The sequence below is a fragment of the Drosophila melanogaster genome, chromosome X (assembly GCF_000001215.4).
Source record: "Drosophila melanogaster chromosome X".
In the NCBI taxonomy this organism is placed as follows: domain Eukaryota; kingdom Metazoa; phylum Arthropoda; class Insecta; order Diptera; family Drosophilidae; genus Drosophila; species Drosophila melanogaster.
Genome location: NC_004354.4, coordinates 18,248,130 through 18,274,087, shown reverse-complemented (window position 1 = coordinate 18,274,087; position 25,958 = coordinate 18,248,130). Strand labels below are relative to the sequence as shown.

Sequence of the window (25,958 nt, the reverse complement as noted above, 5' to 3'; positions counted from 1 at the left end):
GTTTTACTCATCGTTCTACGCGCACTCGTTCACTAACTACAATAGTTCATTGATAGTCGCTACACGAGCACCACGTGGCGTATGAGCAATTTGCAATTGCAGATTAATAGCTGGCCGTATTGATACTTCCTGCGCAGAGATGGGGCTGGGCAAAGGGGGGCCAGGGGCATCGCGGGGCCTTTAATGCCCGCCAATTTGGGGGGATACCACACGGCGGTTTTCATCTTTGCCGACCCAACGAAATTTAAAAGTTTCACACATAACAAAGTGCGAAGGATGCAGTCAAAAGAGCCCAAAAAGAGCCAAACTTAATTAGCGCCCATTGCAAAAATATTTACGGCAAAACAAAATAACACCCATTAAGGCAGACCCGGCGGGGGCAGAGGCTTCCCAGGGGGGGCGGGCGGTTGGCCAAGCGGGCACAGGGGGCGGAGTGGCAGAGGGGGGGCGCAAATGCGTGATGATCACCGGGTAACGCCCCTCGACAAAGCCCCAAAAACGGAGCCACAGCAGCAGCAGCAGCCACACCACCACCAGGAGCATTGGCCGAGGGGAGGGTGGCGGAGATATGGAAGATGGATGCATATGGAGCGACCATCAAAGGCACAGTGCACTGCGAGAAATGGCGCGCTACACAACATTTACTTATGAATAATATAATATGAATTTATAGCCTTTCAAATAGCTAGTAACTTATAATATTTAACTAAATATATTTATTATTGTGAGCCCATCTTTTCATCAAAGTATTTATTTAATAATTTATCGTACCTAACACACGATTTAATACAATATATATATATATAAATCCATAATTTGTTTTAACCTATGCTATTAAAAGCAGTCCCCCGTTTTCTCGCCGTGCTGCGGCCAAGGAAGCGGGAACCGGCGACTCACACTCATCCATGGGAGGTGCAAACGCCTCAACGCAGCGCGATTTGATCCCAGCCGATCCATGGCAGCCCAGCCCATCCGTGCTCACGTTCTTGGCCATGGCCCGTCATTATGAGCCGTCACCTTGTTGTGTAGACATTGGCCATGGCCACCGCACAGACGCAGACAAAGATGGAGCCGGTCGGCGGCTGGTGGATGGTGGATGGTGGATACTGGATGCTGGATGCTGGATGCTCGGTGCCGAATGCCGGTGCCGAGTGCTGGATACTGGATGGTGGATACTGGTGCTGGATGGTGGTCGACGATCGGCGGTCAGAGGGGATGCAACTGCTAATCCGGTTCGACTGCGGCGGCGGCGGCAATCGCTGGAGTGAAATCAACTCGTTAACTCGTTACCAAAACTGATCCCATTTAGCGGCGGCGCATCGCGAACCGGCGCCAGTCGCACAGCCCCGCGGAATGCCCTACACCGATGGGGAGTCTAGAAGATTGGGGATTAGCTGCATGGCTTGGTATGGGTTTTACCTCAAGATTTATTTTATATGAATATGTCAGCTTTGCTTGTGGTTAACTACAATAACATATTTAAACAGATTATACCACCAAATATTTATAAATATTTTTGATATATAACATTGAAGATTAACTTATTTTATGAAAGGGTATTTATTTCATATTGCATATTCATACTGTTAATGAAACCCATAAGGAATACCAAGTAGCAGGGTATTCGATGTACCTTTAAGACTGGCCAAAAGTAGCGAACAATGCGGTCCAGGGGGCGTGGTGAGCGGCGGGGGCTCGGGGGCAAAAGGTGGAGCCTTAACTTTGACTTTAGCTTTGGCTCAGGCGCATTCGCGTCATCAGCATCATCATCGCCAACACCTTCATCATTATCGGCGGTGTCGGCGTCTAACCCATATGCCCATGCTTAACCCATACCCATGCTTAACTCCGCATACCCAGATCCATGCCCATATCGCCCAAGGCGGTGGCTGCTGCTGTGGCAGTGGCGGCGTTGCTCTCTCATCGTCGTCCGCCAATTGCCAGATCCCGAAGTCAAAGGGAGCGAAGGATCCTCAGTGCCGTTGCCAGTCCCTCCAGATCCCGTCCGTAGGTGGCTGTGATGATATACTTTGCCTGCCTGTTTGGCTTAGCTGTTGAAAATGGGGAGCTGCTCCAGCGGCTTCCGCTGCAAACTGGCAATATTGTTGCATTGTTATTCTTATTGTTATTCCTTGGCCCCAAAAACAGAGGAATAGCGGTGTGGGGCAGTGGCTGAAAGGATATTGGAGCCTCTTCGGCGGCGGCAGCGGCGACGGCGGCATCGGCATCCATGTTATTAACTTATTTTCAACCAATAAAACGGCAATGAAGCGAAGGGCGTTGAGGAGGGGTAGCGGGGTAGGGGGGGGGGGGCAGCGACACCGGCACCGGCACCGCAAATCAGTTCCCACAGTTATTACTTTTCATAGGCAGCTAGCTGGCGTGGAAGTAATGCGATGTCGGAGTCGGATTCGCAGAGGGATCGGATCGGATTGGATTGGATGGACGGGTGGCGGGAGGGGGTGCGGCGGGGAAGTCGTTCGATGGCGCCTCCGTTTGGGATTGCTCGTTGATTGGGCTTGACCGCAGAAAGTGTCAAATGACAGGGACTTTAACTGGTAACTCAGCTTGGTCATGAACTTGGCAGGGAGCTGGGCTGGCACTGTTACTGCGACAGGATGGAGTCAAATCAAGTCAAGTCCAGTCCAAGGAAGCACCGCAAGTGTTGATGGCGCCCGCTCGCCGAGGGCTGATTAATGCGCAGCCATTAATCTCGGCCAGCAATGGAGTTGCAGCAGTCGAGGGAGCAGGACGGCCAGATGCCCCGCATCGGTGGACATGGACCACACAATGTGAGTGCTGTAATTGCAGCCGCTGCAACAGCAGCTACAAAACATATCACATCCGAGGATCGGGGATGGAACACAAACACACGAAAAGACAAAATACCGCACCAGATGATAATTATGTAGAATGATAGTTCCTTTCTTGTCCGAAACGAAACGAACCGAGATGATCCGAAGCGATCCAATACCAATACCAATCCCAATCCCAATCCCATCCAATCCAATCCTATCCAATTCAATACCCCTGCCCGCCCTCTTGTTTTCGTTTTGAAGTGTACAATTTCACAACATTTAATTCAAGATTTGACGGGTGGCCAACGGGGCAGTGGTGCCGATGGCAGTGGAAAGGGGTCAGGTCGGGCGAACAGGTTCCAAGGCTCCGGCTCCGGGGATTGAGCGACAGGTACGCACACCGGCAAGCAAAAACATAAGACACAAAAATAAACGAAGAAAAACGGAGGCATTGTATCCGTGTCTGTGTCTTACAAGACCTCCCGCACATGTAAAACATGCCGATTCATAATTCCGCATTTTGCTGCTTAAAGAGGAGCGAACCGAGTGGACAGCCGGCGAGCGGAGAGGAGCAGGGGAGGATGGGGATGTGGATCTGGATGTGGATGGATGACTGACAGGCGGCACGGAGGCAGCGGGATGAGATGAGGACCCGGACAGGGGACAAAAAAGTGCTCTGCTGTGAGTGGGGCTCCAGCGTCGCATCTTGAACCCCGATCGATAAGCGGGGACCACCCGAGAGCTCCTGGCGGCAAAGGTGACCCCGATGTGCGGGGGTAACCTTCACAAGGTTCCTTTTGATCCTGACTCTTCTAACTACTGGCCTTGGGCAATGGCAATTCCGAATCCGCTGATGTAAGACAAACTTCAAGGATGTTCCAATTTTAGTTGCTAATATACTTAGTTACGCATTTCTAGTCCTGACCAAACACACACATGCGCGACTACAAAAAAAAAAAGAGAAAAAAACACAGATACTCGAATGCGAAGTGAAATGAAGCAGCGGCCAAAGCAGAAATACGATAATTGAGTGCTCATTTGTCTTACACGCAGCCAACAGACAAGTCGAGAAGGGGTTAAGCAGAACGGGGGTGGGGACCTTAGGGGGTTAAGGGTGGGACAGGTATTGTATCTCAAGCTCCGTATCTGTCTCTCTTTCGGATGCTGCGACTGCTGCTGTTGCTGCTGTTGCTGCTGCACGCGTTTTAATGCCCACATTGAAGTCTTTATGACAGCGCCGCATTGGGAATGAAAATGGGATTGGGAATGGGGAATGGGAAGCCGCTGCGGTCCTGCATTAGTGTATCGAATGTCCTGGCACTTGATTCCGCCAGCGGGTTGACAGAGGTAAAATAAAAGTATCTGCAGGCCATTTCCTTGCTCGCCTGATTTCGCATAATTACACACATGTCAGCTGTTTGGGCCACACGACTGCGGCTGATTTGATTTTCCTCAAACGCAATTGTTTTGTAATGGCCATGCCATGTCGATGGCCAGATAGTGAGATATCCCCAGATAGCCAGATAGTCAGCCAGTCTGCCAGCCCGTCAGTGAGCTAGTCAGCTAGCCAGATAGCCAGATAGCCAGGTAGCCAGTTAGACAGTTGGCCAGACCAAGTGGGAAATTGATAACCAAGACCGGTGCAAATGCAACTGCAACTGCCACTGCCACTGCAGCAAGTGCAGCCGTATCGGGTATCACTGGCGGCCCATTCGATGGCAAATTAATATAATTATCGTTGCACGAACCGGAATTACACGGCCAGCAGCGCAATTGTCAGAGCCAGCTCCAAGTTCCATTCCTCTCCAGACCTCGTCACTATCCTCCACTCCACTCCACTCCACTCGACTTCGCTCCAAGTCCGATTCGAATCGCATCGAATCGCATCGATTGGAGCAAATAAACAATCAGAGAAACGGCTCAGTTCGGTTCAGTTCAGTTCGGCCCAGGGTATAATTAACGCCACAAACGCAAATATTAAGCCAACATCGATAGCTGCAATCTGCCAGTCACTCAGATTTGTATCTGCACCCGTATGGTGCAGATACATCGTGATCCGCATCTGCATCTGCATTTGTAGTTCATTGCATAAATAGACGCATTGCCATTCGCATGGGAAATGGGGAGTTCCACGGGGCGTGGCAGGGAATCCGCATCGGTATTTGAAGTCGAACTCAGTTTCGGGATCCATCGATTTTTATATCCGAAGGTTAGGTCGAGGCCTTGTTCCATGTCACTCTCAATTTCAAAATTCATTTTCAATTTGAGTTTGATATTCTGTTGCAGTTGCAGTTGCATTTGCAGTTTTAGTTTCAGTTTCAGTTTCAGTTTCAGCTGCCATATGCCATCTGCATCTCAACCGCTTTTTGATGTCTTGATTGAGTTGCCAAATTGTGGCCGACTTGTTAGCAAAGCCAATTAAACGTAATTAGCCGGAGCAAGAACAGTTCAATTACAGTGCAAAGTCGGCCATAGACCATTGCAGCGAACACCTGATACCCTCTCCCGGTAAAAGACAGGAACTAGCCATCGGATTCCACGGAGGATCTACCGAAGTGCACTGAGAAAAAAGCATCCAGTGGTACTTACAAAGCTTTTAAAAATAAGTTTAATTAAGTATTATAATTATATTAACAACTATATTCAGTCTCCCTTGTCAAGTTTTCCATTTATCAATTGAAATAAGTATAAATTATTTTTAAGAGTTCTGAAGATTCTTTACTTATATTTAAGCCAGTAGAGCATTCAATAAAGTTAACTTACCCCTTTGCTATGTTTTAAATTGATCTGTAAAAGTGGGAGCCAATAGGTGTTGGAACCACTTTGTCATGGTTGGTTCTTAATGATAATAAAATTGCGGCTATTTGCGAGTGGCACTGGACAGGAACTGTTGAAAGTGCCAGAGTCGAATAACAATTTGGTGGACATATCGGCACCATAAATAATGCAACTATTCCACTGTTTTCCGTTCAGTGTAGATGATGCACCGATTCCCGCGATGAATGCGAGGATGAGCTCGCAACGTATGTGGGTACAAATGCCAAATTGCAACTGCAACTGTCGACTTCTTTTGAGCCGGGTAGTGCGGAGTGCTGAAGTGGGGAAGTGGGTAGTGGGTGATGGTGATGGCCAGTGGGTCTGCCGATTGGATTGCGAACTGCGAACTTGGGACTGCGAGTGCAGCTTCTTGGCGGCAAAGTCGTGACTTACCCTCGCCGCGATCCGATAACCGCAGCTGGGAAAAGGAGAAGAGAAAAATTTACCCACCAGCAGGATATATTTAAGACCACAAAAGACCACAAATGTGTTGGCCAAAAGCAGCAGCAGCAGCAACAGCAGCACCAGTATCAGACGAAGACGAAGACGCAGGCGGCGATCGTCGTCGGACTGCGAAGATGATGATGATGAGGCACAAAATCCAAAAAGCCAAAACCAAAACCAAAGCCAAAACCTCTGGGCCAGGCTGAATCTGAATCTGAATGCTGGAGCGCTGGAAAAAAAAGCTGAGTTTCCGAGGCCTTGCAGTTGATTAAGCGGCGGCAACAAATTTGCATATTTCATTGAGCAGTTCAATCAAATGGAGGACAGCCCAAAGAGCCTGGCTGGCTGAAACGAAACGTGGCCGGGTCTCTGAGCTGTTGGGGACACCAGCTTGTATCTTTTTCTGCTCTTTTACTTATTTTTTTTTCTTCTGTTTTTGGTGGAGTCTTGGCAGTTGTGGCCGGGGATCCAATCCGTAGGTTGGGGAGTCACAGTCACAGTCGGCGGCGACAGATTCAGATTCGCAGACGAGGCGAAGGCATTTTTGTCGTTGGTCGAGATGCAAACGGAGCGATTAGGTCCGAAATAACTCATTCATACGCAGAGACGGCCAGAGGAATGGAATGGAAAATCGGAGGCTATTGCCCAGGATGTGGCATGTGGCATGTATGTAGGTATGCTCGCTCTCCCGCTCCCTCTCTGCTTCGCTCTCGCTCGCTCTAATCTGGGGAATGCCATCGCAGGAGCCACAGAACAATGGCTCAGCGGATCAGGATCTCCGAAGGGAGGAGCAGGAGCAGGAGCAGAAGGTGGCGGTGCTGATGGAGGTGGTGGTGCAGTGCTGCAGTGACGGCGACCAAGATGGCGAGAGATCAGCCATCGGCCTGCCAAGATGGCGATGTCTCCGTCTCCCCACGGCGGTCGCATTTGCATAACAGCCGGTCGCACTATCTGCATCTCCGTCCCACAGCCTCTAGCCGCATCTCTTTCTTAATTCACTTGCCCTCTCTTTCGCGCCCTGCTCCCTGCTCCAGCCGTCTCGCTCTGTCTGCGGCTCGTCGGAGCGTGCTTAATGCGGGCGGACACTAAGCCACGTGTGAAATTCAATCACCAACTCAGCCAGCCGGCCGGTCAGCCAGGATCAGCTTGTCTCACTCTCACTCGGCAGCAGAACCGCGAACCACCGCGAACCACCGAGCACCACCGAACCATCGAACATCCGAACCATCGAACCACAGAGGCAGTGGCTCGAATATCGCCATCGTCATCGTTATTGTCGTCGTCATCGCCTGGACACCTCGTTAGGGGCTCAGCAAAAGGAGCACAAGGAGCCAAACGGGGCAGGAGGAGGAGCAGGGCCAAGCGGCGTGGGGTCCATGATTCCAGAGTCCCAGAACCTGAGCCCAGAACCCAAGACGGGGCTCGCTTCACTGCGGTTTCGGTTTCTTCCGCGGCAGCGGCAGCGGCAGCGGTGGTGTCGGTTTCGGTTTTCATATTTTGAGGTTCACCGATGTGTTAACAGGCGGCGGCTGTCGCATATTAGGCTGCCCGTCCCCCCCAAACCGTTCGCTCTTACCACTCAACACTTACCGCTGACCGCTTACCACTTACCACTTACCACACTTACCACACTAACCAGCCAATGCCGATATGCTATATGCTATAATATGCATACTCATACCAGCCAAGAACCACCATCGCCAATGCCAGGGGCCCTTGGCAAGTGTCACGTCGAGCACATAAATTAAATACACAACAAGTAAAAGCGATGGGCAGTGCGCTTTTTCGACTAGGAGATACCTTGATGCCTGGCAGAACTTTTATTAAATTGTTGGCAAATGATATTAAATGGTTTTGAGCTACAGATTTGCTCAGCTCTATGCCACCAGCAAACGCCCTATGATTATCAGTTTGGATTAAAACAAACTTCGTGGTCTTAATTTGAGTTACTTCTGCTAGCTTACATTGATAGGTTTAATAAAAAACATAAAAAGGAATTGCTGAAATTTTCAACTAACTTAATTTAATATTTTATGCCACGAAGTCTCCAGCTGTAGCTTATCAAAATAATCAATGATATATAGATTTATTATTAAATGTATTCACATTCCTTGGTTGAATATTTCAATTTAAGAAATACTGACATGATAGTTTCGTTTGATATGGAATAATTTAACTAATTTTAAGTACAAAAGTATAACATTTTTTCCTAAATATACTATTATTTAAACAGTTAAGCTACTTTTGTTTTGAATATTTTCAAATTAATATATTTCTGTGTAATTTAAACCTCTCCCTGTAAGATATAAAATCTAAAAAAAAAAACATACCCATACCAAACAGTATGGTAAATACATACTGGGAGGGTATTCCACCTGCCCCACCTGCCCCACCTGCCCCACCTGACCTCCAGACCTTATAGACCTGCCGCTTGCCCCGTCGGCTATGCCCGATGGTCGAGGTAGTGTATGGGATGCCCAACTCGGACACGAGAACATGAATAAGCAGCCGATCGAAACGAGCACAAGACAAGATAAGCAGATAATTTTCTAGCTCCAGCTCCGGACTGCGACTCTTGGCCGCCGGCAGAGGCAACAACAATGGTAGCGAAGACGACTCCAAATTGGACCACAGAGGCTGCTCCGCTTTTCGACCCCTCCATCTCCTGCCCATCCAGCTCTGCCAGCTCCTCGTGCTGCTCCTTCATACTGACCCAGTGCCTGGTACCCTTAACAGCGACATGATGTTTTACTAACCAGCGAACGGCAACCGGCAACCGGTGACTGGTTAAGAAGACGGGCTGCTAATAATTTGTGTTCGCGACGCCGCCGAACAGGAAAGCCGGGTCCCGAGTCCAGAGTCCCGGTTCCCTATGCCAAACCTCGCACCCCACCACGTTACTCGAGGACAGGACCGCCTCACAATGGATACGAAACCGAAACCGAATAGCCGAATGATCGGGATCAGGGGCTCCCCTGCATTTGGGCCATTGTCGTCCTTCGTTTCGTGCTAAACGTGTTGTTGCCAAATTGTGAACAAGATTCATTCATGTTTCAACACATTGAGCAACACGGAGGAGTCGTCTGGGATCGGTCGGCTCCACTTGGGATGTGGATGTGGCTGTGCTCCCATCCGTTGCCAGTTGCCGGTTGCCGGTTGCCAGGGCCATCAACCGTCGTCAGCCTGCTCGTGTGAACAGACGCCGCCTCATCATTCCGTAGCCCCTTTATTCAAATCGGCAGGGTTGGCGCGCTGGAGTTGGGGGGTATATATTTGGACAACTTTGATCTATAAGGTCCGCGATGAATGAAATGAATCCGGGTAGACAGTAATTAGGAAGGGTTGCGTCTCTAAGCTTTGAGGCCATACGAATTGCTAGACACACTGAGAGAGATCCACTGACTCATCATCCATGGCACTTTGACCCTCCGTAGGGTTCTAAGCCTCTGCAGCTCTACGTTCGGAGTTCTGTGTTCTGGGCCAACCGGAAACGTCCGACATTCCAGCGGCATTCCACCGCCACAGTTGGCCATAAAAAAAAAATGAAATAAAATAAAATAAAAAAAAAAAAAACACACCAGAGAACAAGAAAGAAATACACACGAAGTGCGCGCTCGTTTATTGTGTGCCTGAAGATGTTTCTTATTATGAAATTAGACTGAACCTTCGGCGACACTTGGCCAGCGCTCAATGAATGAAACCGAAATGAGAAATGAATGATATCATGGGCATTGTTAGCTGAATCCGATTCCCTCTCCCTCTTCTGACCCTGGATCTACCCAGCCACAGCAAGCCAGCCAGCCATCCAACCATCCGATCCCTATCCCTATCCCTATCTTTGTCCCTAACCCAAAAACCAGAGCCTGCGGGTCGGCCTGTCGATCCCAGGGACCGGCAAACGAGAGATCAAATGCGATAGCGCCACGAAAACGAGCCACCAGCAGCAGCAACGTGTTGCTCATTTAGCTGGCAGCCCAAACGCGGCCATAATTCAACGCTTTTGATAACTGCGTTAGGTTTAGGCACCATCCCATCCCAACCCAAACCCATCCCATCTAGAGATCCGAACTCCTTTCGAGCGACGCGGCGGCCCAGGATCGGCGCGCGTCAGCACTTGGAGGGACCGGAGACCCAAAAAACCCAAGAGGCGACTCCCCAGGCACAGTGGTTGAAAATTTGGTTGAAATGCCTTGGTCACGTAGTTGAATAATCATCAGTTTAATGGCAAGCATTCCATAGGGATAAATCAGGATTCAAACTGAACTTATTGTACTTAAGACCTAAAGTGTTGTGAATAAGGTAACATACATTTAATCGCAGACTAATCCTTTTAAATTTATTTATATCAGCAATAAGATTTTGTTATTAAAGCTAAAGGTGTTATATTGTAATATTTGTATCAGTAACTTACCTAGTTTATACACCTTTCCATATTCCCAGAGTAAAGCGCTGAATACCCTGTGTCAAAATAACATATATTATTTACTTCTATCTAATGCTTACAGATGAAACGCTACTACTTGCCCCACTGTGCCTTTAAACTTGGCCTGCCTGGCTGTACAATTTGATTTCGGTGTTGTTTGCCTGGCGATTTGTTGTGTTTGATTTGCTGCCTCGCCGTCCTGTTCCATCCTGTTGAGTCCCCAGCCGCTCCACCCTCGCATCCGCACATCCTCGCTTCCTCGCATCCACGCACCACTGAACCACCGCACCACCGAACGCAGCTCTGTCGCATTCCAGCGGTGCCGCAGCGCTTACATTGTTCGCTTTTTCGGTTCATTCAAATCCTTTCGGTAAAATTCTTTTGTTTGGTGTCAAGTTTAACAAATATTTGCGGCCTCTTGTCTTGTTTGTCCCATGTTCCTCGCGTGTTACTGCCGCCCGTCATTGTTCGGCATCTCAGTTGGACAGCGTGGAAGTGGCTGCGGTACATTTTGTATGTGCGGCATGGGGGCGTATGAGTAATCAGTGCCGCCCGCAATTAGTTCGCCTTAGACAACTGGCGAGCTGAAAAAAATCCGCACCGAGCCCCAAGGAGTGAGAGTGAGTTGCAGTTGGAGCTTCGTCCTTTGCTAGGCAACAACGATTTGCTTCCCATGATTGGCCAAAGTTATTGCTGTTGCAGTTGCAGTGCCATTGTTGCAACTCTCTTATCGGTGGCTTTTTCGAGCCTTTGTGCGAAATTTTTGACTCCCTGCTGTGTGAGTCGCACAAAATGCCACAAGAACTGCTGTTGCTGCTGCTGCTGCTGCTGCTGCTGCTGTTGCTGTTGCTGCAACAATCTGCGGAGCAGTGCCCCCTGGTGGGGCATTCGGGGGCGGGGCAGGCCCAAGTGGCACTGCTAGCCAATATGGAGACTTGCAACTGCTGCAATACCAGGGCCAGGCAGCAACTTCCACTGCCGGGCTGCAACTGCAACAAAATGAAACCGTAATTGTTTGTTTATTATGGCTCTGAGCAGTTGTTGTTGCAGCTATCGCATGTTATTGTTGCTGCTGCCGTTGTATTGTTAAATGTTAAAGTGCTACACAATATTTATATTGGCATTGTCTGCAAGAGTTGGCCATCGTCGGTTGCAGCTGAGATCGCACTGCAAATGCCCTGACTTTTAAATATTTAGTTGGATTTTTAGAAGGGTCAAATAAATATAAATATATATAGAAAAATATATATTTTAGTAAGGTATTTCAAGGTTTAAGTGCACTAGGGTTAAAATTTAGATTTAGCACCCAAGATGGAGCCATATTCCAACTTTGATAAAATTGATATTGAATATAGCTGATAAGCAAACAAGCTCATTTTCAGTTTTTACATTCAGAAGATAATGATTTAAAGTTTTGCTTTAACATACCCCACATGGCCAGTGGACCCGTGTGCATCTGCAGTGTAGCGTGGAGTAGAGCAGGCCGAGATTACCATCGGAGACACCCTCGCCGACGCACAGAGGGGAACCCAGCGATGTGTGGCACTGCTGACACTTCAATGGAGCCCCTCTTCTGGCGGTGGACGAGGGCGTGTGGACAAGGGGGCGAGGAAGTGGCACTCCGAGGTTGCCTCATGCTGTGGCGCTATGCTGCGATTATGGCCACGGATTAACTTCCTCTTGTGGCCATCATCATTGTGGTTATTGTTGCTCCTGCCACTGCCACTGCCGCTGCTGCTGCTGCTGTTGTTGATTTCCGATTGCCGCGCCTGCCTGCACTCGCACCTAATTATATCTAATTCGAGCGAACCTGAACTGAAACGGAATCCGATTCCGATTCCGACACCGAGTCCCGCGATGCGAACCCTTGCCGCCTCTTAGGCGCTGATTGCGCTTATCAACCGATTACGGCGACGTGACTGGGTGGCGATAAGAAGGCCCGTGGCGATCGGACACGCTTCCCTTGAAAATTAGCCCCGCCAAGCCTAGAACTATGCAATGCCAGGGGGATCATTTCATAGCTAGACCCCCCCTCATAGGCAAAAGTCGAAGGAAGATAAGAGTTACTCAAATTATTGCATCCAGAAGTCTCTTCAAGCAAGTATTTGTGGTATATAGTTATATATATAAAGAGGACTAGAGCGCTCGCAGACTTCAAAGGGTTTTGAAATTTAATTTGAAAATTTCCTTATGGATCTTATGGTCTTTTAAACTCTTTTCTTTGTTGTTACACATTAAACAGTAGATCGATCGGGCGGCTTTCAAGATGCCTGTGCACTCTCATCTGGCATTTGATGTGGCAGCATCTGTATCGGTATCTGCATTTGTCTTTGTATCTTAGTCGTACCTGGGCAGGTCTAACACCTTATAACACCCCATAAATCAAGTGCTTAACCGTTTTTTACGATCGCCACGTTTCGCAAGGCCCCAAAGACCTTTTGGCGTTTTCATTGTATCTTTTCCCTCTTATTTTTTGGCTAAGCTCCCCTTTGGCGGCTACTAAACCGGCGGCAAGGTCAACGCGTCTCTTCTTCGCTTGTGCAACCCCTGACATTGAGCAATGTGCGCGAATGGGAGGGAGAATCTGATGCTGACGGAGATGGGGGAGTTCCACTGGTGACTGGACAGGAAATGCTCGCCGAAATGACGTCTCACTACTACCACACTCAACTACGCAACGCTGGTGACATTTTTCTCCACTTGGCGTCGGCGCGTTGACAGTTTCAGTTTCAATCGCCGTCGAGACGAGTCGACTTTTCCCACTGGCGGCAAAGTAGAAACGGATCCCGAGAGCGGCCCAACAATGCCCCGGGGCCGTGTTAATAGAAACGTTCCGAGATTCGACAGAACGAGGAGCAGTCGGTGTCGACCATGTAGACGGAGCCAGCGACAATTCCCGGGAACTCCATAAAAATAGCTAAACGTGCAGGGGCCGCCCAGAACTCTTCAGCGTTCAGCGTTCAACGCTCAACGCTCCCCGCTCATTTCATTTCACTTCATTTCATTTCAATTGACCGACTGGATGGCATTCTTTTCTTAGAGCATTTTCCTGCTGCTGCTGCCCAAAAAGGGAAATTCACTTTCATCTTTTCAATAGACAGCCGAAGCGTAGAAACACCATGGATCAGGATCGGGACAATCAGCTGTGTGGGTCCTTTAATGTCTAAATCTTTGAGGCTGATTCCTGATGTGTCATACCGCCCAAGTCTTGACCTGCTGCTGCGTTGCTCGCCCAATGTCCTGATCTTCGATCTCTGATCCTTTTGGGCCCTTTGTTCGCTGCTAACTGTTTCGGGCCGGGCCCATCCCTTTCAGCCTCTCTACCTCTCCCTCACGCTAACCTCGCACTCGCACTCGCATTCGCACGCTCTCTTTCTGGCACTTTGTGTGCCGTGTAAATATTTTCCCAGCATCCTGCAAACGTTTTGACAGTTTTTATTAGATCAAAAAACCGGCTACAAGTGGCGTGTGATAAATTGCGGCCAAAACGCAGCTAAGCAGAGATGGGCCAGCCCAGATAGACGAGTACGAGTACACACACATAGGTAGGTGATAGGCACTGGAATATGGGAATGGGAAATGGGTATAAGGGTCTAGGAATAGAGGAAAGATCAAGTGTCGCTCACTTGGCTTCCCTTTTATTGTCTGATGATAAGTCGTGACTTTAGCACACACACGCATTTCTCCCCGTTGAGTGCCAGCAATTAGGGCATCCCAGAGTCCTGTTCTCTCGAGCATCTCAAATCCGTTTACCGGCATTGTGTTCGAAATTTAAGCACTCGAATTATTAAGACAATAAGATTTTATTACTGCCACAGCAATCAGCGTAATGAACCCTTCTGCCCAGCAGATCAACCCTACATCATGCACACATATCGCCGACTTGTCCTGTTTCTTTCTTGAGAGCGCTTTCTGTGCAGATCATAACTCATCATCGACATTGTGGCGACGGTGCGTTTGATTGATGAACTGACATAATACTCGGCACACTCACAGCTCAAATATGCTGGAGCTCCATCATAAGCCAACCCCAATCCCCCATCCAATCAGGGAGGCCGTGCTGAGAACGTTTGAAAAGAGCCCTTGCGAGCCCCACAACTATTGTGATTTTTTTTTTTTTTTTTAAGACAACACATTCCCCATCTCGTTGCAATAGAATGCCAAATTCGTCAGTAATCAGCAGGGTGAACGCGGGATTGGCTCGCTGTTTGAGCCACCATCGGCGATTGTGTCGCGGCATTGCCGAGCTGGACCGGCTCATCCACAACGATGAGTTCTTGAAGGATCCCAGGACGCAGTGGCTGCTCCATCAGCGGCGTCAAACCGAGGAGGAGCAGGCAAATGCAGATGCTAGGATCAGTCCGTTGGGCAGAATGGGTTGTGAAATGGGTCGTCTGCTGGGTAGGTCCAAGATAAATCTGTCCCCGCAATCCCGAAAGGTGAGTAGCAGTACTGCAATCCAACTGACTGGACGACCGCTGAATGAGCTATCTCCCCCACAGAACAATCTCGTCGTGACCCGGACCTTTTGCCAAATCCTCCAAGTTGAAAACTCCACACCCAGAAAGCAGTCGGGACCAATGCCTGCTCCAACTCCACTGCCATCGCCAGAAAGAAGGCAGAGTCTCATCTTCAGCGCTAGCCTGTCTCGTCCTGAGCCGTAAGGATCCTGCTCCAAGATCAGTCAAAGTAGTTAGGCATGATATCCTGTAGAGATACACTACCAAGCCTGGCAGAGATCTACGATATGTATAGATAGATCAGTGCAAGGCTTGGTAGGGTTCTCTTTGAGATGTCTCTGTGGAAATAGCCCAGAAACGACTGAATTTATATCCCACACAACTGAAGGGGCAGCAGGAGGATGTGGACTACCAGGAGGAAGAGGAGGAGGTGTTGCCCCGTCCGTCGTTCAGTATCCGTGCTGCTCTCGTTATTGTTATGAATAAGTTAATAACATGGCGGAAGGCTTCTTTTGTCGTGGCCCAAACAAGCAACAACCTGGCAGGCAGCGCTTATTAAATGATTGAAGCCTTTGGTGGGGCGAGGTGGTGCTGGAACTTCGACTTGGACTTGCTCTTGCTCTTGGTCGTCCAGTTGGACTCAAGCTGGGGGCCCCCATAAAAAAGGTGGAAACCTGGTTCTCGTTTCTTGATCTTTTTTTTTTTTTTGCTCCCCCCGTTGCTGTTGTTGTTGCCCACTCTTTTGAGCGCTGTGGTTTTTTCCCTTTGCGTCCAGCGACCACCATCAATAACAGAGCCCGGGCCATATTTATGATTTGTTAAGCAACGCCGAACGTGCGAAAGGATAATCACAAGCGCCTGCTGGCACGCCCCCCTTCTGCCTTCTGCCCCTTTTTTATTTCGGCGGTGGAGTGCGGCTTATGTTCGCTTTCGTCGTGTGTGAGGCATTTCCAAAATTGAGTCAATGACTTTTATTTTTACGACTCGCCCTGAGAGTCCAAGTGTCCAAGATGGATGGATGGACGGATGGATATCCAAAGCTGGTCGTCTGTTCTGGCCTGGCCTGGCCTTTTGGCTTTTATGGGACTGCGAATTGAGCTATTAGACTGGCGCAGATTGGGTGATCGTAGTAGTTATGGCCAGTTATAACAGGTGCCCTGCTCCAGATCCACTCGAACTTTGACCACCAGCGTTGGTGGTTGGTGGTAAACGCCCTCGATCCCGATCCCGATCCCAATCCGAATCCCTAGTTGTTGATTCCAATCTCGTCCACTCAACGAAATCAATTATGTACTACAAAATTGTACAAATCATTTTCGTTCGACCTCCAAAGTGTTTCAGCTGCCAGGGGATCGAAAAAAAAAAAGAAAGAGAGAATGGCAAGGATGCAGCTGTAAGGATCGCACATTTTGTGGCATGAGGATGATGTTGAGATTGAGGACGAGGGCAGGAGTCGAGGGCCCTTTGACACGCTCGCGGGATTAGCACGGAATGAGCGAAGGAGGGCCGGGGGCCTTGTTTCGCCGGAGAGCTGTGAAAATTCCTGGCATCTTTAATGAGCGCCGGCTTATCAATGGCCTCCGCCGTCATCCGCTCCACATCCCATACCCATGCCGATGCCCATACCCATATCCATTCGCAGTACCATTCCCATTCCCAGCCGCAGTCGCAGTCGCAGTCTGATTGTTAACCTTTGAATCGGGGCATTAAAAAACGTTAACAAGCTGCGTAGCGCCGTCGGCGGCGTTAATGTCGAAATTGGCGCTGGCCCAGGAATGGCCAAGATCGGTGAACTGGAGGTGGAGGAGGAGGAGGAGGAGGAGGAGGAGAATGAGTATGCGGATGGGAAGGAGAAGTGATTCCAGGAGGGGAGCAGGAGATCGGGGCAACTGGGAACTGGGGCCTGCGACTGGGACTGGGACGAACGTGTTTCTTAATGAAACAAAGCTTGAATTTTAAATGAGCATCATAAAGAACAATGAAAATGCAAGGAACAGCAACAACAAAGCGAGACCGGCGATCCGTTCGATGGACAAACACTGGCGGAGAAGTGAGCGGAGAGGGAGCGGTGGCGGGGCGATGGAGCGCGGACAGCGCGAAATAAAAGCGCAGAAATGTTAAATAAACAATAAAAAACAATCCGCTGCCCCACCGCCCCCTCGCGGAGTCTGTCAAACTCGGCCAGCGGATTAAGCGCGGCCTGCGCACAAGACGCACCAGAGATGGATATGGCAGCGATCCCAGGCGATCCCCCAAGCCCCCTCCCCAGACCTCAGCCCCGATCCGCCCGTGCTCCACTCCAACCACGTTTCCCCAAATCCCCGAAACCCCTCATCAAGCCAGTCCGGAGATGGAGCAGGATGGGGCGAAGTCAGGAGGAAGAGCGTTCCAGCTGACGCGCCGACTGCTGAATGTCCTGCCACAAGGTCTCCGAATTGTATTGTTACCATTCAAGTTTTTAATATAAATACCTTCTAGTTAAATAGTTTTACCACCTATTCTGAATTTTTATAAATAAAGTTGTGAATAAGTTAATTAAAAAAAATAAATAGTAATTACACAATTGAAAATGATATACTTTGATATTGTGTCAGATATGTATATTTGATGCACAGAAAACAATTCTATATATAAATTGTTATATTATAACTATAAAGAAATATTAGTGATATAAATTTGATAAAATATTATTGAATTTACCATTTAAAAGATTGTAAGCTTTAAAGGCTCAAACTAAAGATCTCCATGGGTTATACCCTTCAAGAAGTTAGGGTATCGCTCGATAATCATGTGGGTTGGGATGTAAAACTTTTGCCGTCGCCGCTTTAAGGATTCGCAAATGATTCTGCGGCCAAAGATGAAATGAAACGGGCCCAAAAGGATCGCGGGGAGCACAAGGGGCAGCTGGCCATAGTTGATTCTCTGGTGCTGGCCATAATTGGTGCTCATCTTAATGGCATTAAAATTGCATTATCGCTGTATTTATTGAAACGGTTTGTTTTAACAAGATTAACTCGACGATACCGGCAACAACAACAGCAACAACAACAACAACGGCAACAACAATGGTGGAGACCACAAAATGATTAACAGCAAAAGCCGCCACAAACGAACACCAAAAAAAAGATACAAAAAAATACAGAAAAGAATGAGAAAACGATCCGAAAACAGCGTTAAAATACGTGATATTTATGTGGTTGCTGCTGTTGTTGTCGCTTGATTGGCCCCATCCATTGTTGTTATTGTTGTTATTGTTGCTGCTGCTGGGGGTCATAAAATATTTATAACATAATTTCATATCATTTTTAGATGATTAGATTCAATAAGGCGGCTTCCAGTTGAGCAGCTGTATTGGATTTGAAATGAAATGCGCCCGATATCATTTGTATCTTTTTGTATTCGTACTTCAAAGGCGCTTATCTACTCCGGACTCGGGGAATGGCTTGCTCCTGGGAAGCCAGGAGCACCAGAATAGCTCATACTGAGTCAGCTCGATGACGCCCACATGCATTCCCAGAACCCTAGTTTAGCAAATCGATCGATCGATCCATCGATCGATGATGATCCAATACTGCAACCCTTTTGCAAATGATTCCGGGAAACACTCATAATTATTATTTATGCATACAAATTAAAAGCAGAGCGCAGTATTTGCCAAAAATCCGATTTCGATCAAAGCGCTTATTTATGACCGCTCTTCTGTTCTCACTTCTTGTTACCCCGTTTATATTTCATCAGGCCGCGAAATGCCAAAAAACAAAAAAAAAACACAAAAATACAAATGGAATGGAATGGTATGAAAGAGTTTGGAATGCGTTTGCCGTGGGCATGAAATGCCCTAGTCGAGATACAGATACGTGTCGCCATTTCGATTGCTTTCCATTTCGAAATTGCCGTTAGGTTAACCATTTTTAGGGGCATGATGTCGGCACATCCAAATTTGGTAGCCATCCATTCATGTCCAGCGATTAAAACTTCGAGTGCTCCCGTTATCAGGAACCAATTTGTTAGTGTTCTTGACCTTAGCCTTGGTCGGATGATTGGATGTTCGGATGGCTGGATGTTTGGCCAGTTGGCGTAGCCTAAGGTTGCGTTACCGTTACCAGGGGCTAGCTCGGAAGTGCCCCATCCGCTCCAGATTCCAGATTGACGCATCCACTTATCACCGGCTATGGCCTACCTGTGACCGTGCGTCAGCGGCGACAATTAAATAGATTGAATGCGGATTGCGTCGATTTATGACCTGGCAGTGGTACTCGGCACTCGGCACTTGGCACTTGGCATTTGCAATTGATTGTCGTGTTGCCCAATTAAACTTATTGCGCCTGGGAGTAAATGAAATGTCAAATAAGTTAATTAAGCAATGTGGATGAAAAGGGGATTGGGAATAGGAATGGGAATGGGAATGGGAATAGGACGAGCCTCCGTTACGGGGGCGTGTTGCTGCGATAAGACGAGCAGCGATGATAACACCGGACGACCTTGTTGCATCAGCAACAGGTGGCGCATTTGTGTCCGCTGCACAGCGAGAAAAGTAAGGCGATAAGATAAGACCAGCTTGCACTCATTCAACATGCAAGTATGTCAGTATGTTATAAACGATATAAATAGATATTATAAAGTATAAGTTCACACCAGAAGTTCTCCGGCTAAGATCAGGAAATCTTTGTTGGATTAAACGTAATAGCATTAAGAAAATAAGGATTAAATACGAAGATACGATTATGTTGGGTGGGTCTGGTATGATATAATTGCAGCAACTTTTGTTGCAGTTTTACACGATGAACTTTTAACAGCAGTTTAATTATAAAGTATAGCTCATTTCACTTTCAATTTTTGTATTCAAAGGGCACAAAGTTCTCTACCCAGATTGTGCCAAAAACAAAACCTTATTAATAAGATCATTTTAATAAGAGCATTTTCAATACATTAAATTGTATTTCATGATACATATTTAACCAGCTAATAAACGTGGTCGCTGTGCAAAATGAAATTGCTTTATTGCCGATAATCATTTGGTCCCATGATCATCATTCCTACCAAACAATTTCGCACGCGAAGTGTGTTTCGATTAGATTGCGATTGCCGCACTGGCAGCCCGTCCCTGTTTCTTGCCGTGTAGCCAGCCGTATTATAGTCGTGTCTCCCGTGATAACCACCGATACAAATTACCACTGTATCAATACCAATATGCTCGTAACCACCGAGCTGGTGGTGCTGCGGTGCGGCTGACTCATCAGGTGGTTGCCCCGCTTAGCGACACACACGGCGCACTCTGATTTTCCGATTTCGTTCGGCGCTTTTTGCGGGGGCTTCGATTTGCTGCGCTCGCTGAGTTGGCATCTCACCTGGCGGCGGGCTTCCAATTAACAAATGCGAGTCGCGTGCCTTGACGTCATTGGAGCTGCCCCTCCACTACACAAACAGCAACACCCCCCCTTCCCTTGTTTTTTTGCCCCAACAGCTGTGATATACAAAGGTCGCCGATCGATGTTTACCCCACAATTCCGCGAGAGACATGAGACAGCTCATGTTTTCAGCCGGCTACGTCAGCTGGCGCGATTTCAAGAAACCTAAGTGTGGGTGATCTTGGGGGGTTTTCGAAGATAGTGATTGCACATTGTGAAATTCTATTGTAGTGGTGCTTGCGGGTGGCGATGGGAACGGTGTGTGGTGTGTGGATAGGGGGTTGGGCTGTAAACAAGTAGGCCTGGTTGCCAATTGCCATGAATTGAATGCAACTGAATTGAACGGAACGGAATAGCTGGTGGTTTTTGCATTAACTTATTCCAACTTGACTTAGGTTAGGATTTTCCAGCGCCATTCGATAGGTAATATTGTGAAACTATGTGCTATAGGCACGCTCTAAAAATAGTCAACCATTGGTTAGGAGGGATTAACCAACACGATCCGGTGATCTTGACGAGCTATGATTTTCCGCGTTCATTAGGGGCTATTGATTATTTTCCAGCCAATACTGGTTTTTATTTTTAGCCCTCAAATATCTGGTCGTACTACCCGTTTTTTTTCCACCCATACGCTTTGTGGGTCAAGATGTTTCGCAGCTTGTGACGTCATGAAAGAAGCGGCGCGTGTTTGAAAGCTAAGCTCTTTTTTTCGTATCTTTTTTTTTCGCCATGTTGCCAGCCAAATATAACTCCACTCTCTAACTCTGTGGCGTCATCTACGCATGACGCATGTCTCACCTGGGGCCAAGTTCATTGCGTAGGTCGTTCGCACGGTCTTTAATTGGGTTATTAGGAAACGATGAGTGCGCCGCGTTTATTTTTGGCACAACGCCTCGCTTTGCCATGGTTATAATTGGCCATGGTCTGCTACCCTAGTGCCAAGCTCCAAGTCCCAAGCACCAAGAAGCCCCATCGCCAGTCCCCCTCAATCTCCGGAAGCGGCTTCGTCTGGCTGCAGTTAGCCAACTCGGATTGGGAACTAGGATTCATTTTAATTAGCCGCTTATTGATTGACGCCAATGGAAACATCTGAATCATCATCGTCATCATCATCATAATCGTGGTGATCAGCGGAGAGATAAGTTAGCCAGGCAGTCCGTTGACTAATTGATTGATTGCTAAATGACCAGGTCTAGGGCAGGTGGTGACCCTTCACTCCTCCTAATCTCCTTTCGCGTGGGCCAGCAAAAAAAACAAAAAAAAAAAACATTGTAAGTAAACAGAAAAGAAAACACGAAGGTGGAAACCCCTTGGCAATTATGCGCGGACACTCGACTCGTCTTTTTTCCAGAGCTGCAACATTGGCGGCAGCAGTTCAAAAACCTCGAAATAAAATGCAACTAATACCCCGAACCGAACCCCTGGAACCCTGAAAACCCTGAAAACCCCCATCCCGTTCCCCTCACAGTTCAGTTGGCTGTATCAAATTTTGTTTAATTGTCGGCTGGGTTCAGTGGCTCAGTGTCCAGTGACCAGTGACCAGTGTTCAGTATGCAGTCGTCTTCCCAGACATGGATTCTTCAACATTGTAAGCGCATTTGCTGCATTGGCATCTTGTCAACCGCCTGGGGTCCCCCCTCCCCCCCCCTCCTCGTGCTCCTCCTCCTGGCAGATGCTACTCCATTCGATCCATTGGGATGGTTGACTGTTCCCGTTCCCGTTTCAGATGCTCCATTTGCTGGGCGAGTTGTTTGCGCTGTAAATCGATACATTTGCACTTGGCTACTTACAAATGTCCGTCTGTCCGTTTCTCCGTCCGAATGTCCGTCCGTTTGTCCACTTTGCGGAGAACAAAACACAGGCAGCGCATGCAACACACACAACTTGGACAACAGAACACAGCGACGACGTGATCTCAGTGCGGCTTTGATGGTGGTCATTGCATGCCACCAAAGCCACAACAAGTTGATCAGGCTGCCTCAAACTGGAGTGGCATGGGGCGTGTGTGGCATGGCGGCATGGGGGCATGGAGGCATGGGGTGTGTGGTAGCCTCTATCTAGGGCTGGGTCGAAGTCGAAGCCCTGATCGAGTTGCAGTGGCCCACCTCATTAGCCTTATTACATGTGCCACATCAAATTAACAACAAGAAGCTGCTCCCGATGTTGCAGCTACGCCAGTGGCAGTGTTGCAGTTGCAATTGCAGTCACTGCAGCAGCATAAAAAAAATAAGGAGAAAACCAGTAGAAACGATAAGCCAGACACTTAGACACTCCGACTGGCAAATTCTCGTTATTCAGCTGGAAAATTAATTTGAAATACTCATTTTGGTGCACATAGATAGTAATAATAAAATAATACGTATAATCTTCATACTAAGTCCTTTGTCTAATATTAATGCTTTGCTAATTATTTGACTTATCTGTTTATCTAATCTATATAATTTTCAAATTATATTTTCAATTATAAAGAATTAATTAACACACATATCATGCATGTGATAAGATTCAGACTTGTTAGAATCGATAAGCTTTCAATATGATACCCACGCAAAGATTTTCGGCAATGTGGGAAACCCTGACTCATCTGCAACTTTTGTTTACGGAAATATTTTCAAACCAATCCAAAAGCAAAATAAAAGTATCAAATGATTAATGGGCACAAATCAAAGATATAATTTGTGTGTTTATGGGCAGTAATTAGGCGACCCGATAGTGTTTATATACCCTCGATTTGAGGCCATCTACAGGGTAGATTGATGAAATGAAATCAGGAACAAAAGCGACTGTGGGAGCCGGAAAATAGCCAATGGGCCGGGAAAAACTTCGACTTTTCCCCAGAGACAAGAAATGCCTCTTCTCTAGCCGCCCAGCAGTCTCAGCTCGACGACGACCCTGCCCCCGGTGATCCCGCTCCGATTTCTGGGTCATATTTTGGCCAACTTTTTCAATGACATTTGAAGCAGCCGCCGACGGCGTGCAAAAAAATAAAAAAAAAAAAAAAAAAAAAACTGAAACAATCAGAAAGCAACCAAACAAAACACCAGCAAAAACCAAAGAAAAAGAAAATAATCAAAAAATAAATAAATAAGAAATGCAGGCGAGGCACGACATGGTCAGGTTGTTTTAAGACCCAACTCCGCCGCGCTTTTTATGAGCCAAAGTTGCCGTTGCCGTTGCCATTCCCGCTCGTATGTAAATCAAGTGGATGCGTTTGGAAGTGGATGGATGGTCGTGGTCCGGGGGGGGGAATGTCGAAGCTACGTGTACGTGTGGAATCTTGAATTGCAATTTCAATAACGAGACACGGAACACTTTCAAGAAAACGCCGCAAGTCGAGACAGCCAGCGAGGCAACACCCAAGATCCCTTGGAACTTGCAGCTTCGGCGCAGCTTAGGTTACACAGCATGTATGATAGACCATAGACCTAACATCTGACAATACAAATAAGTACACTCTCATTTGGTTGAAAGCAGCATGCATTTGGCCAAAAGCCCAGAAAAGTGGGTTAGCTCAAGGTTTTTGCTATATCCAATTGACTTTGACTTTGAGCGTACTCTTCAAAGTTCAGTGACACAAAGCTTAGTTTACAAAGTAGCTAACTCTAGGCGACTAAATCTGTCTCTTAACCCTTTAGGATAACCCTTGTGTTGTTGTCTAGTAGGGTTAAGCCCTGATACAACCATCAAATGTGAGTTGAAGAACTCACAAAAAGGAAATCACACTGCCAATGGTAGCCGGCTGAGACAGATCTTCGGAATGCCGTTCCGGTTGGCCAAAAAAAAAAAACATAAAATAAGGAGAAGAGTCCAAAAAAAAAAAAAAACGATAAACCGGGCGAAAACAAAAACATTAATTGCTCATCAATTGCTGGGAAAGGCAATCCAAACGAGTCCAAAGCAGAGCGAAATACTGAAATACTGACCCACACAAACACTTGTTGTTTGCTCTGCTGGCCGACGATTCTGATGCCCAGTTCGTCGGATATATTTTTCTTTTCTTTTTTTTTTATTTTTTTGCTCTTCGATGGCAATTAGCTAGGGGGGCTCACCGAAGGAGGGGCAAGGCCATTGCGCCTATGCAAATTGCGAATTTATTTTTGGCAACCGCATCATCACACAGAGTTCCCTCCTTGGTTTCCTCCTTTCCTTTCGCGCTCTTATTTGTTTGATGACCCAAAGTCGAAACGGAAGTGTTTTCGCGATGTGTAAGAGCGGCAAACGCGAAGCCGGGCAACTTGGAGGTCCGAAATCCGAAAGCTCGAGTGAAGTTTGCCGGCTGCTGGGGACAGCAGCGTCCACTCATGTGGTAAAGTGAGTGGAGTGCCCAAATTCACACGCGATGAGTTGGCCCCAGTCGAGCACGGATGCCATCTGAGTCTCTGGGAAAAAGTTTCTTTGCCCAAGGATTGATTAGTAATAATATCAACTAAATAAATATTTTTTATCACATATTTTATTTATTACTCGCTTATTGCTTGTATTTAAACTATTATTAGAAGTTTACTACATCATTCGGCGATCTACATTGTTCAAAATACAATCATTAGTCATAAATTAAAATTAAGAACTAGTCATATAATTTATAATTAATTATTAAATGATGTTATAAGGCATTATAAGGCATGAGAACTCTACACCATCGTCTTTAGAATTCCATTTATTTAGTATTTGCCACTGCTTTCATAGGCTTTAAAGTGATGGATGACTCCTGGAATATCTGATAAGTCACTTAACCGCTACCACATCATATGTAAGACCTAATATTTAAAGCCTACAAAGTGTGCTTTTAAGACAAATATGCTCAGTATGGCTTATGGTTTTCAGTAAGCTTAAGTGCTCACCCTGCGATTATTATATTTATTAATAAACAAATAAATAATACATAATTTTAATTTTCTTTCATTAAGTCCTTGCAATTTGGCCAATTGAACTGATAGCCAATGGTGACCCATCCTTGGCTAGCGAGTCCATTTGGTTTGCGCTGCGCTGTTGAATCATCGTGTCTTGGTTCTGAGATTAATGTCTGGCTGCCCCAGGCACCAATGACTAACCACCCGTGGTTAGGTCAAAACCCACCCACATCCCCCACCCCAGTTTGGCCAATTGGACGCTCAATCACCCCACTCCATTCCACTCCAGTTCCAATACCAAATACCCTTACCCATCCGCCGGCCGCTGCTGCCGCTGCTGCCGCTGCCGCTGACAATTTGCCAGCGGCGCACGCGACACTTGTTGACACATTGGAACTGGAACGCGTTGGCGTTGGCACGCGATAAACTTGGCGGCTCGGCTCGCTTTTGGATCCGATCGAATCGAATCGGATCGGTTTGGAACGGAACAGAGCACGCGCTCTGTTCAATTAGTCATAGATGGGGTCTGGGAAGGGGTCACATGGATGTGAGTGTGACTGTGAACCGCGTCTCTATGCTAATTACTGATCGGCAGGCCGAAAAACGGTGATAAGAGGTCGATTTCAATTATGTTGCCAGCCTGCATTATAATATTAATAACACTCGATAATAAACGCGGCGAAGGCGTAGCATTAGCCAAACCGATTTTTTGGCATCAAAGCATCAGGGTGTATTGATTGTTTGCCCTCGGCTGATAC

The 25,958-nt window shown here is 47.3% G+C and overlaps 1 protein-coding gene and 1 long non-coding RNA gene across 3 annotated transcripts; both read left to right on the top strand.

Moving 5' to 3' along the window:
- Nucleotides 1-14,570: 14,570 nt before the first annotated feature.
- CG15059 (uncharacterized protein) lies at nt 14,571-15,537 on the top strand. 2 transcript variants are annotated; one of them, NM_167611.3, is made up of 2 exons: nt 14,571-14,921; nt 14,985-15,537. In NM_167611.3, the coding sequence occupies exons 1-2, from the start codon at nt 14,640-14,642 to the stop codon at nt 15,144-15,146; spliced, it is 444 nt and encodes a 147-aa protein (NP_728153.2). In that variant the 5' UTR covers nt 14,571-14,639; the 3' UTR covers nt 15,147-15,537. The 2 variants fall into 2 exon arrangements, with proteins under 2 accessions (NP_728153.2, NP_573278.1); NM_133050.2 differs by having other exon boundaries at nt 14,985-15,474.
- A 543-nt stretch (nt 15,538-16,080) lies between these two features.
- Nucleotides 16,081-17,479, top strand: lncRNA:CR45613 (long non-coding RNA:CR45613). Its single transcript, NR_123940.1, has one exon. It is a non-coding gene; the product is annotated as a long non-coding RNA:CR45613 (long non-coding RNA).
- The last annotated feature ends 8,479 nt before the right edge of the window (nt 17,480-25,958 follow it).

What these genes read in the sequence shown, in the direction of transcription:
- CG15059 (NM_167611.3), top strand. Translation starts at nt 14,640, where the DNA reads ATGCCAAATTCGTCAGTAATCAGCAGGGTGAACGCGGGATTGGCTCGC. An exon ending in TGTCCCCGCAATCCCGAAAG is followed by an intron (nt 14,922 to 14,984) that starts GTGAGTAGCAGT and finishes TCTCCCCCACAG; the next exon opens with AACAATCTCGTCGTGACCCG.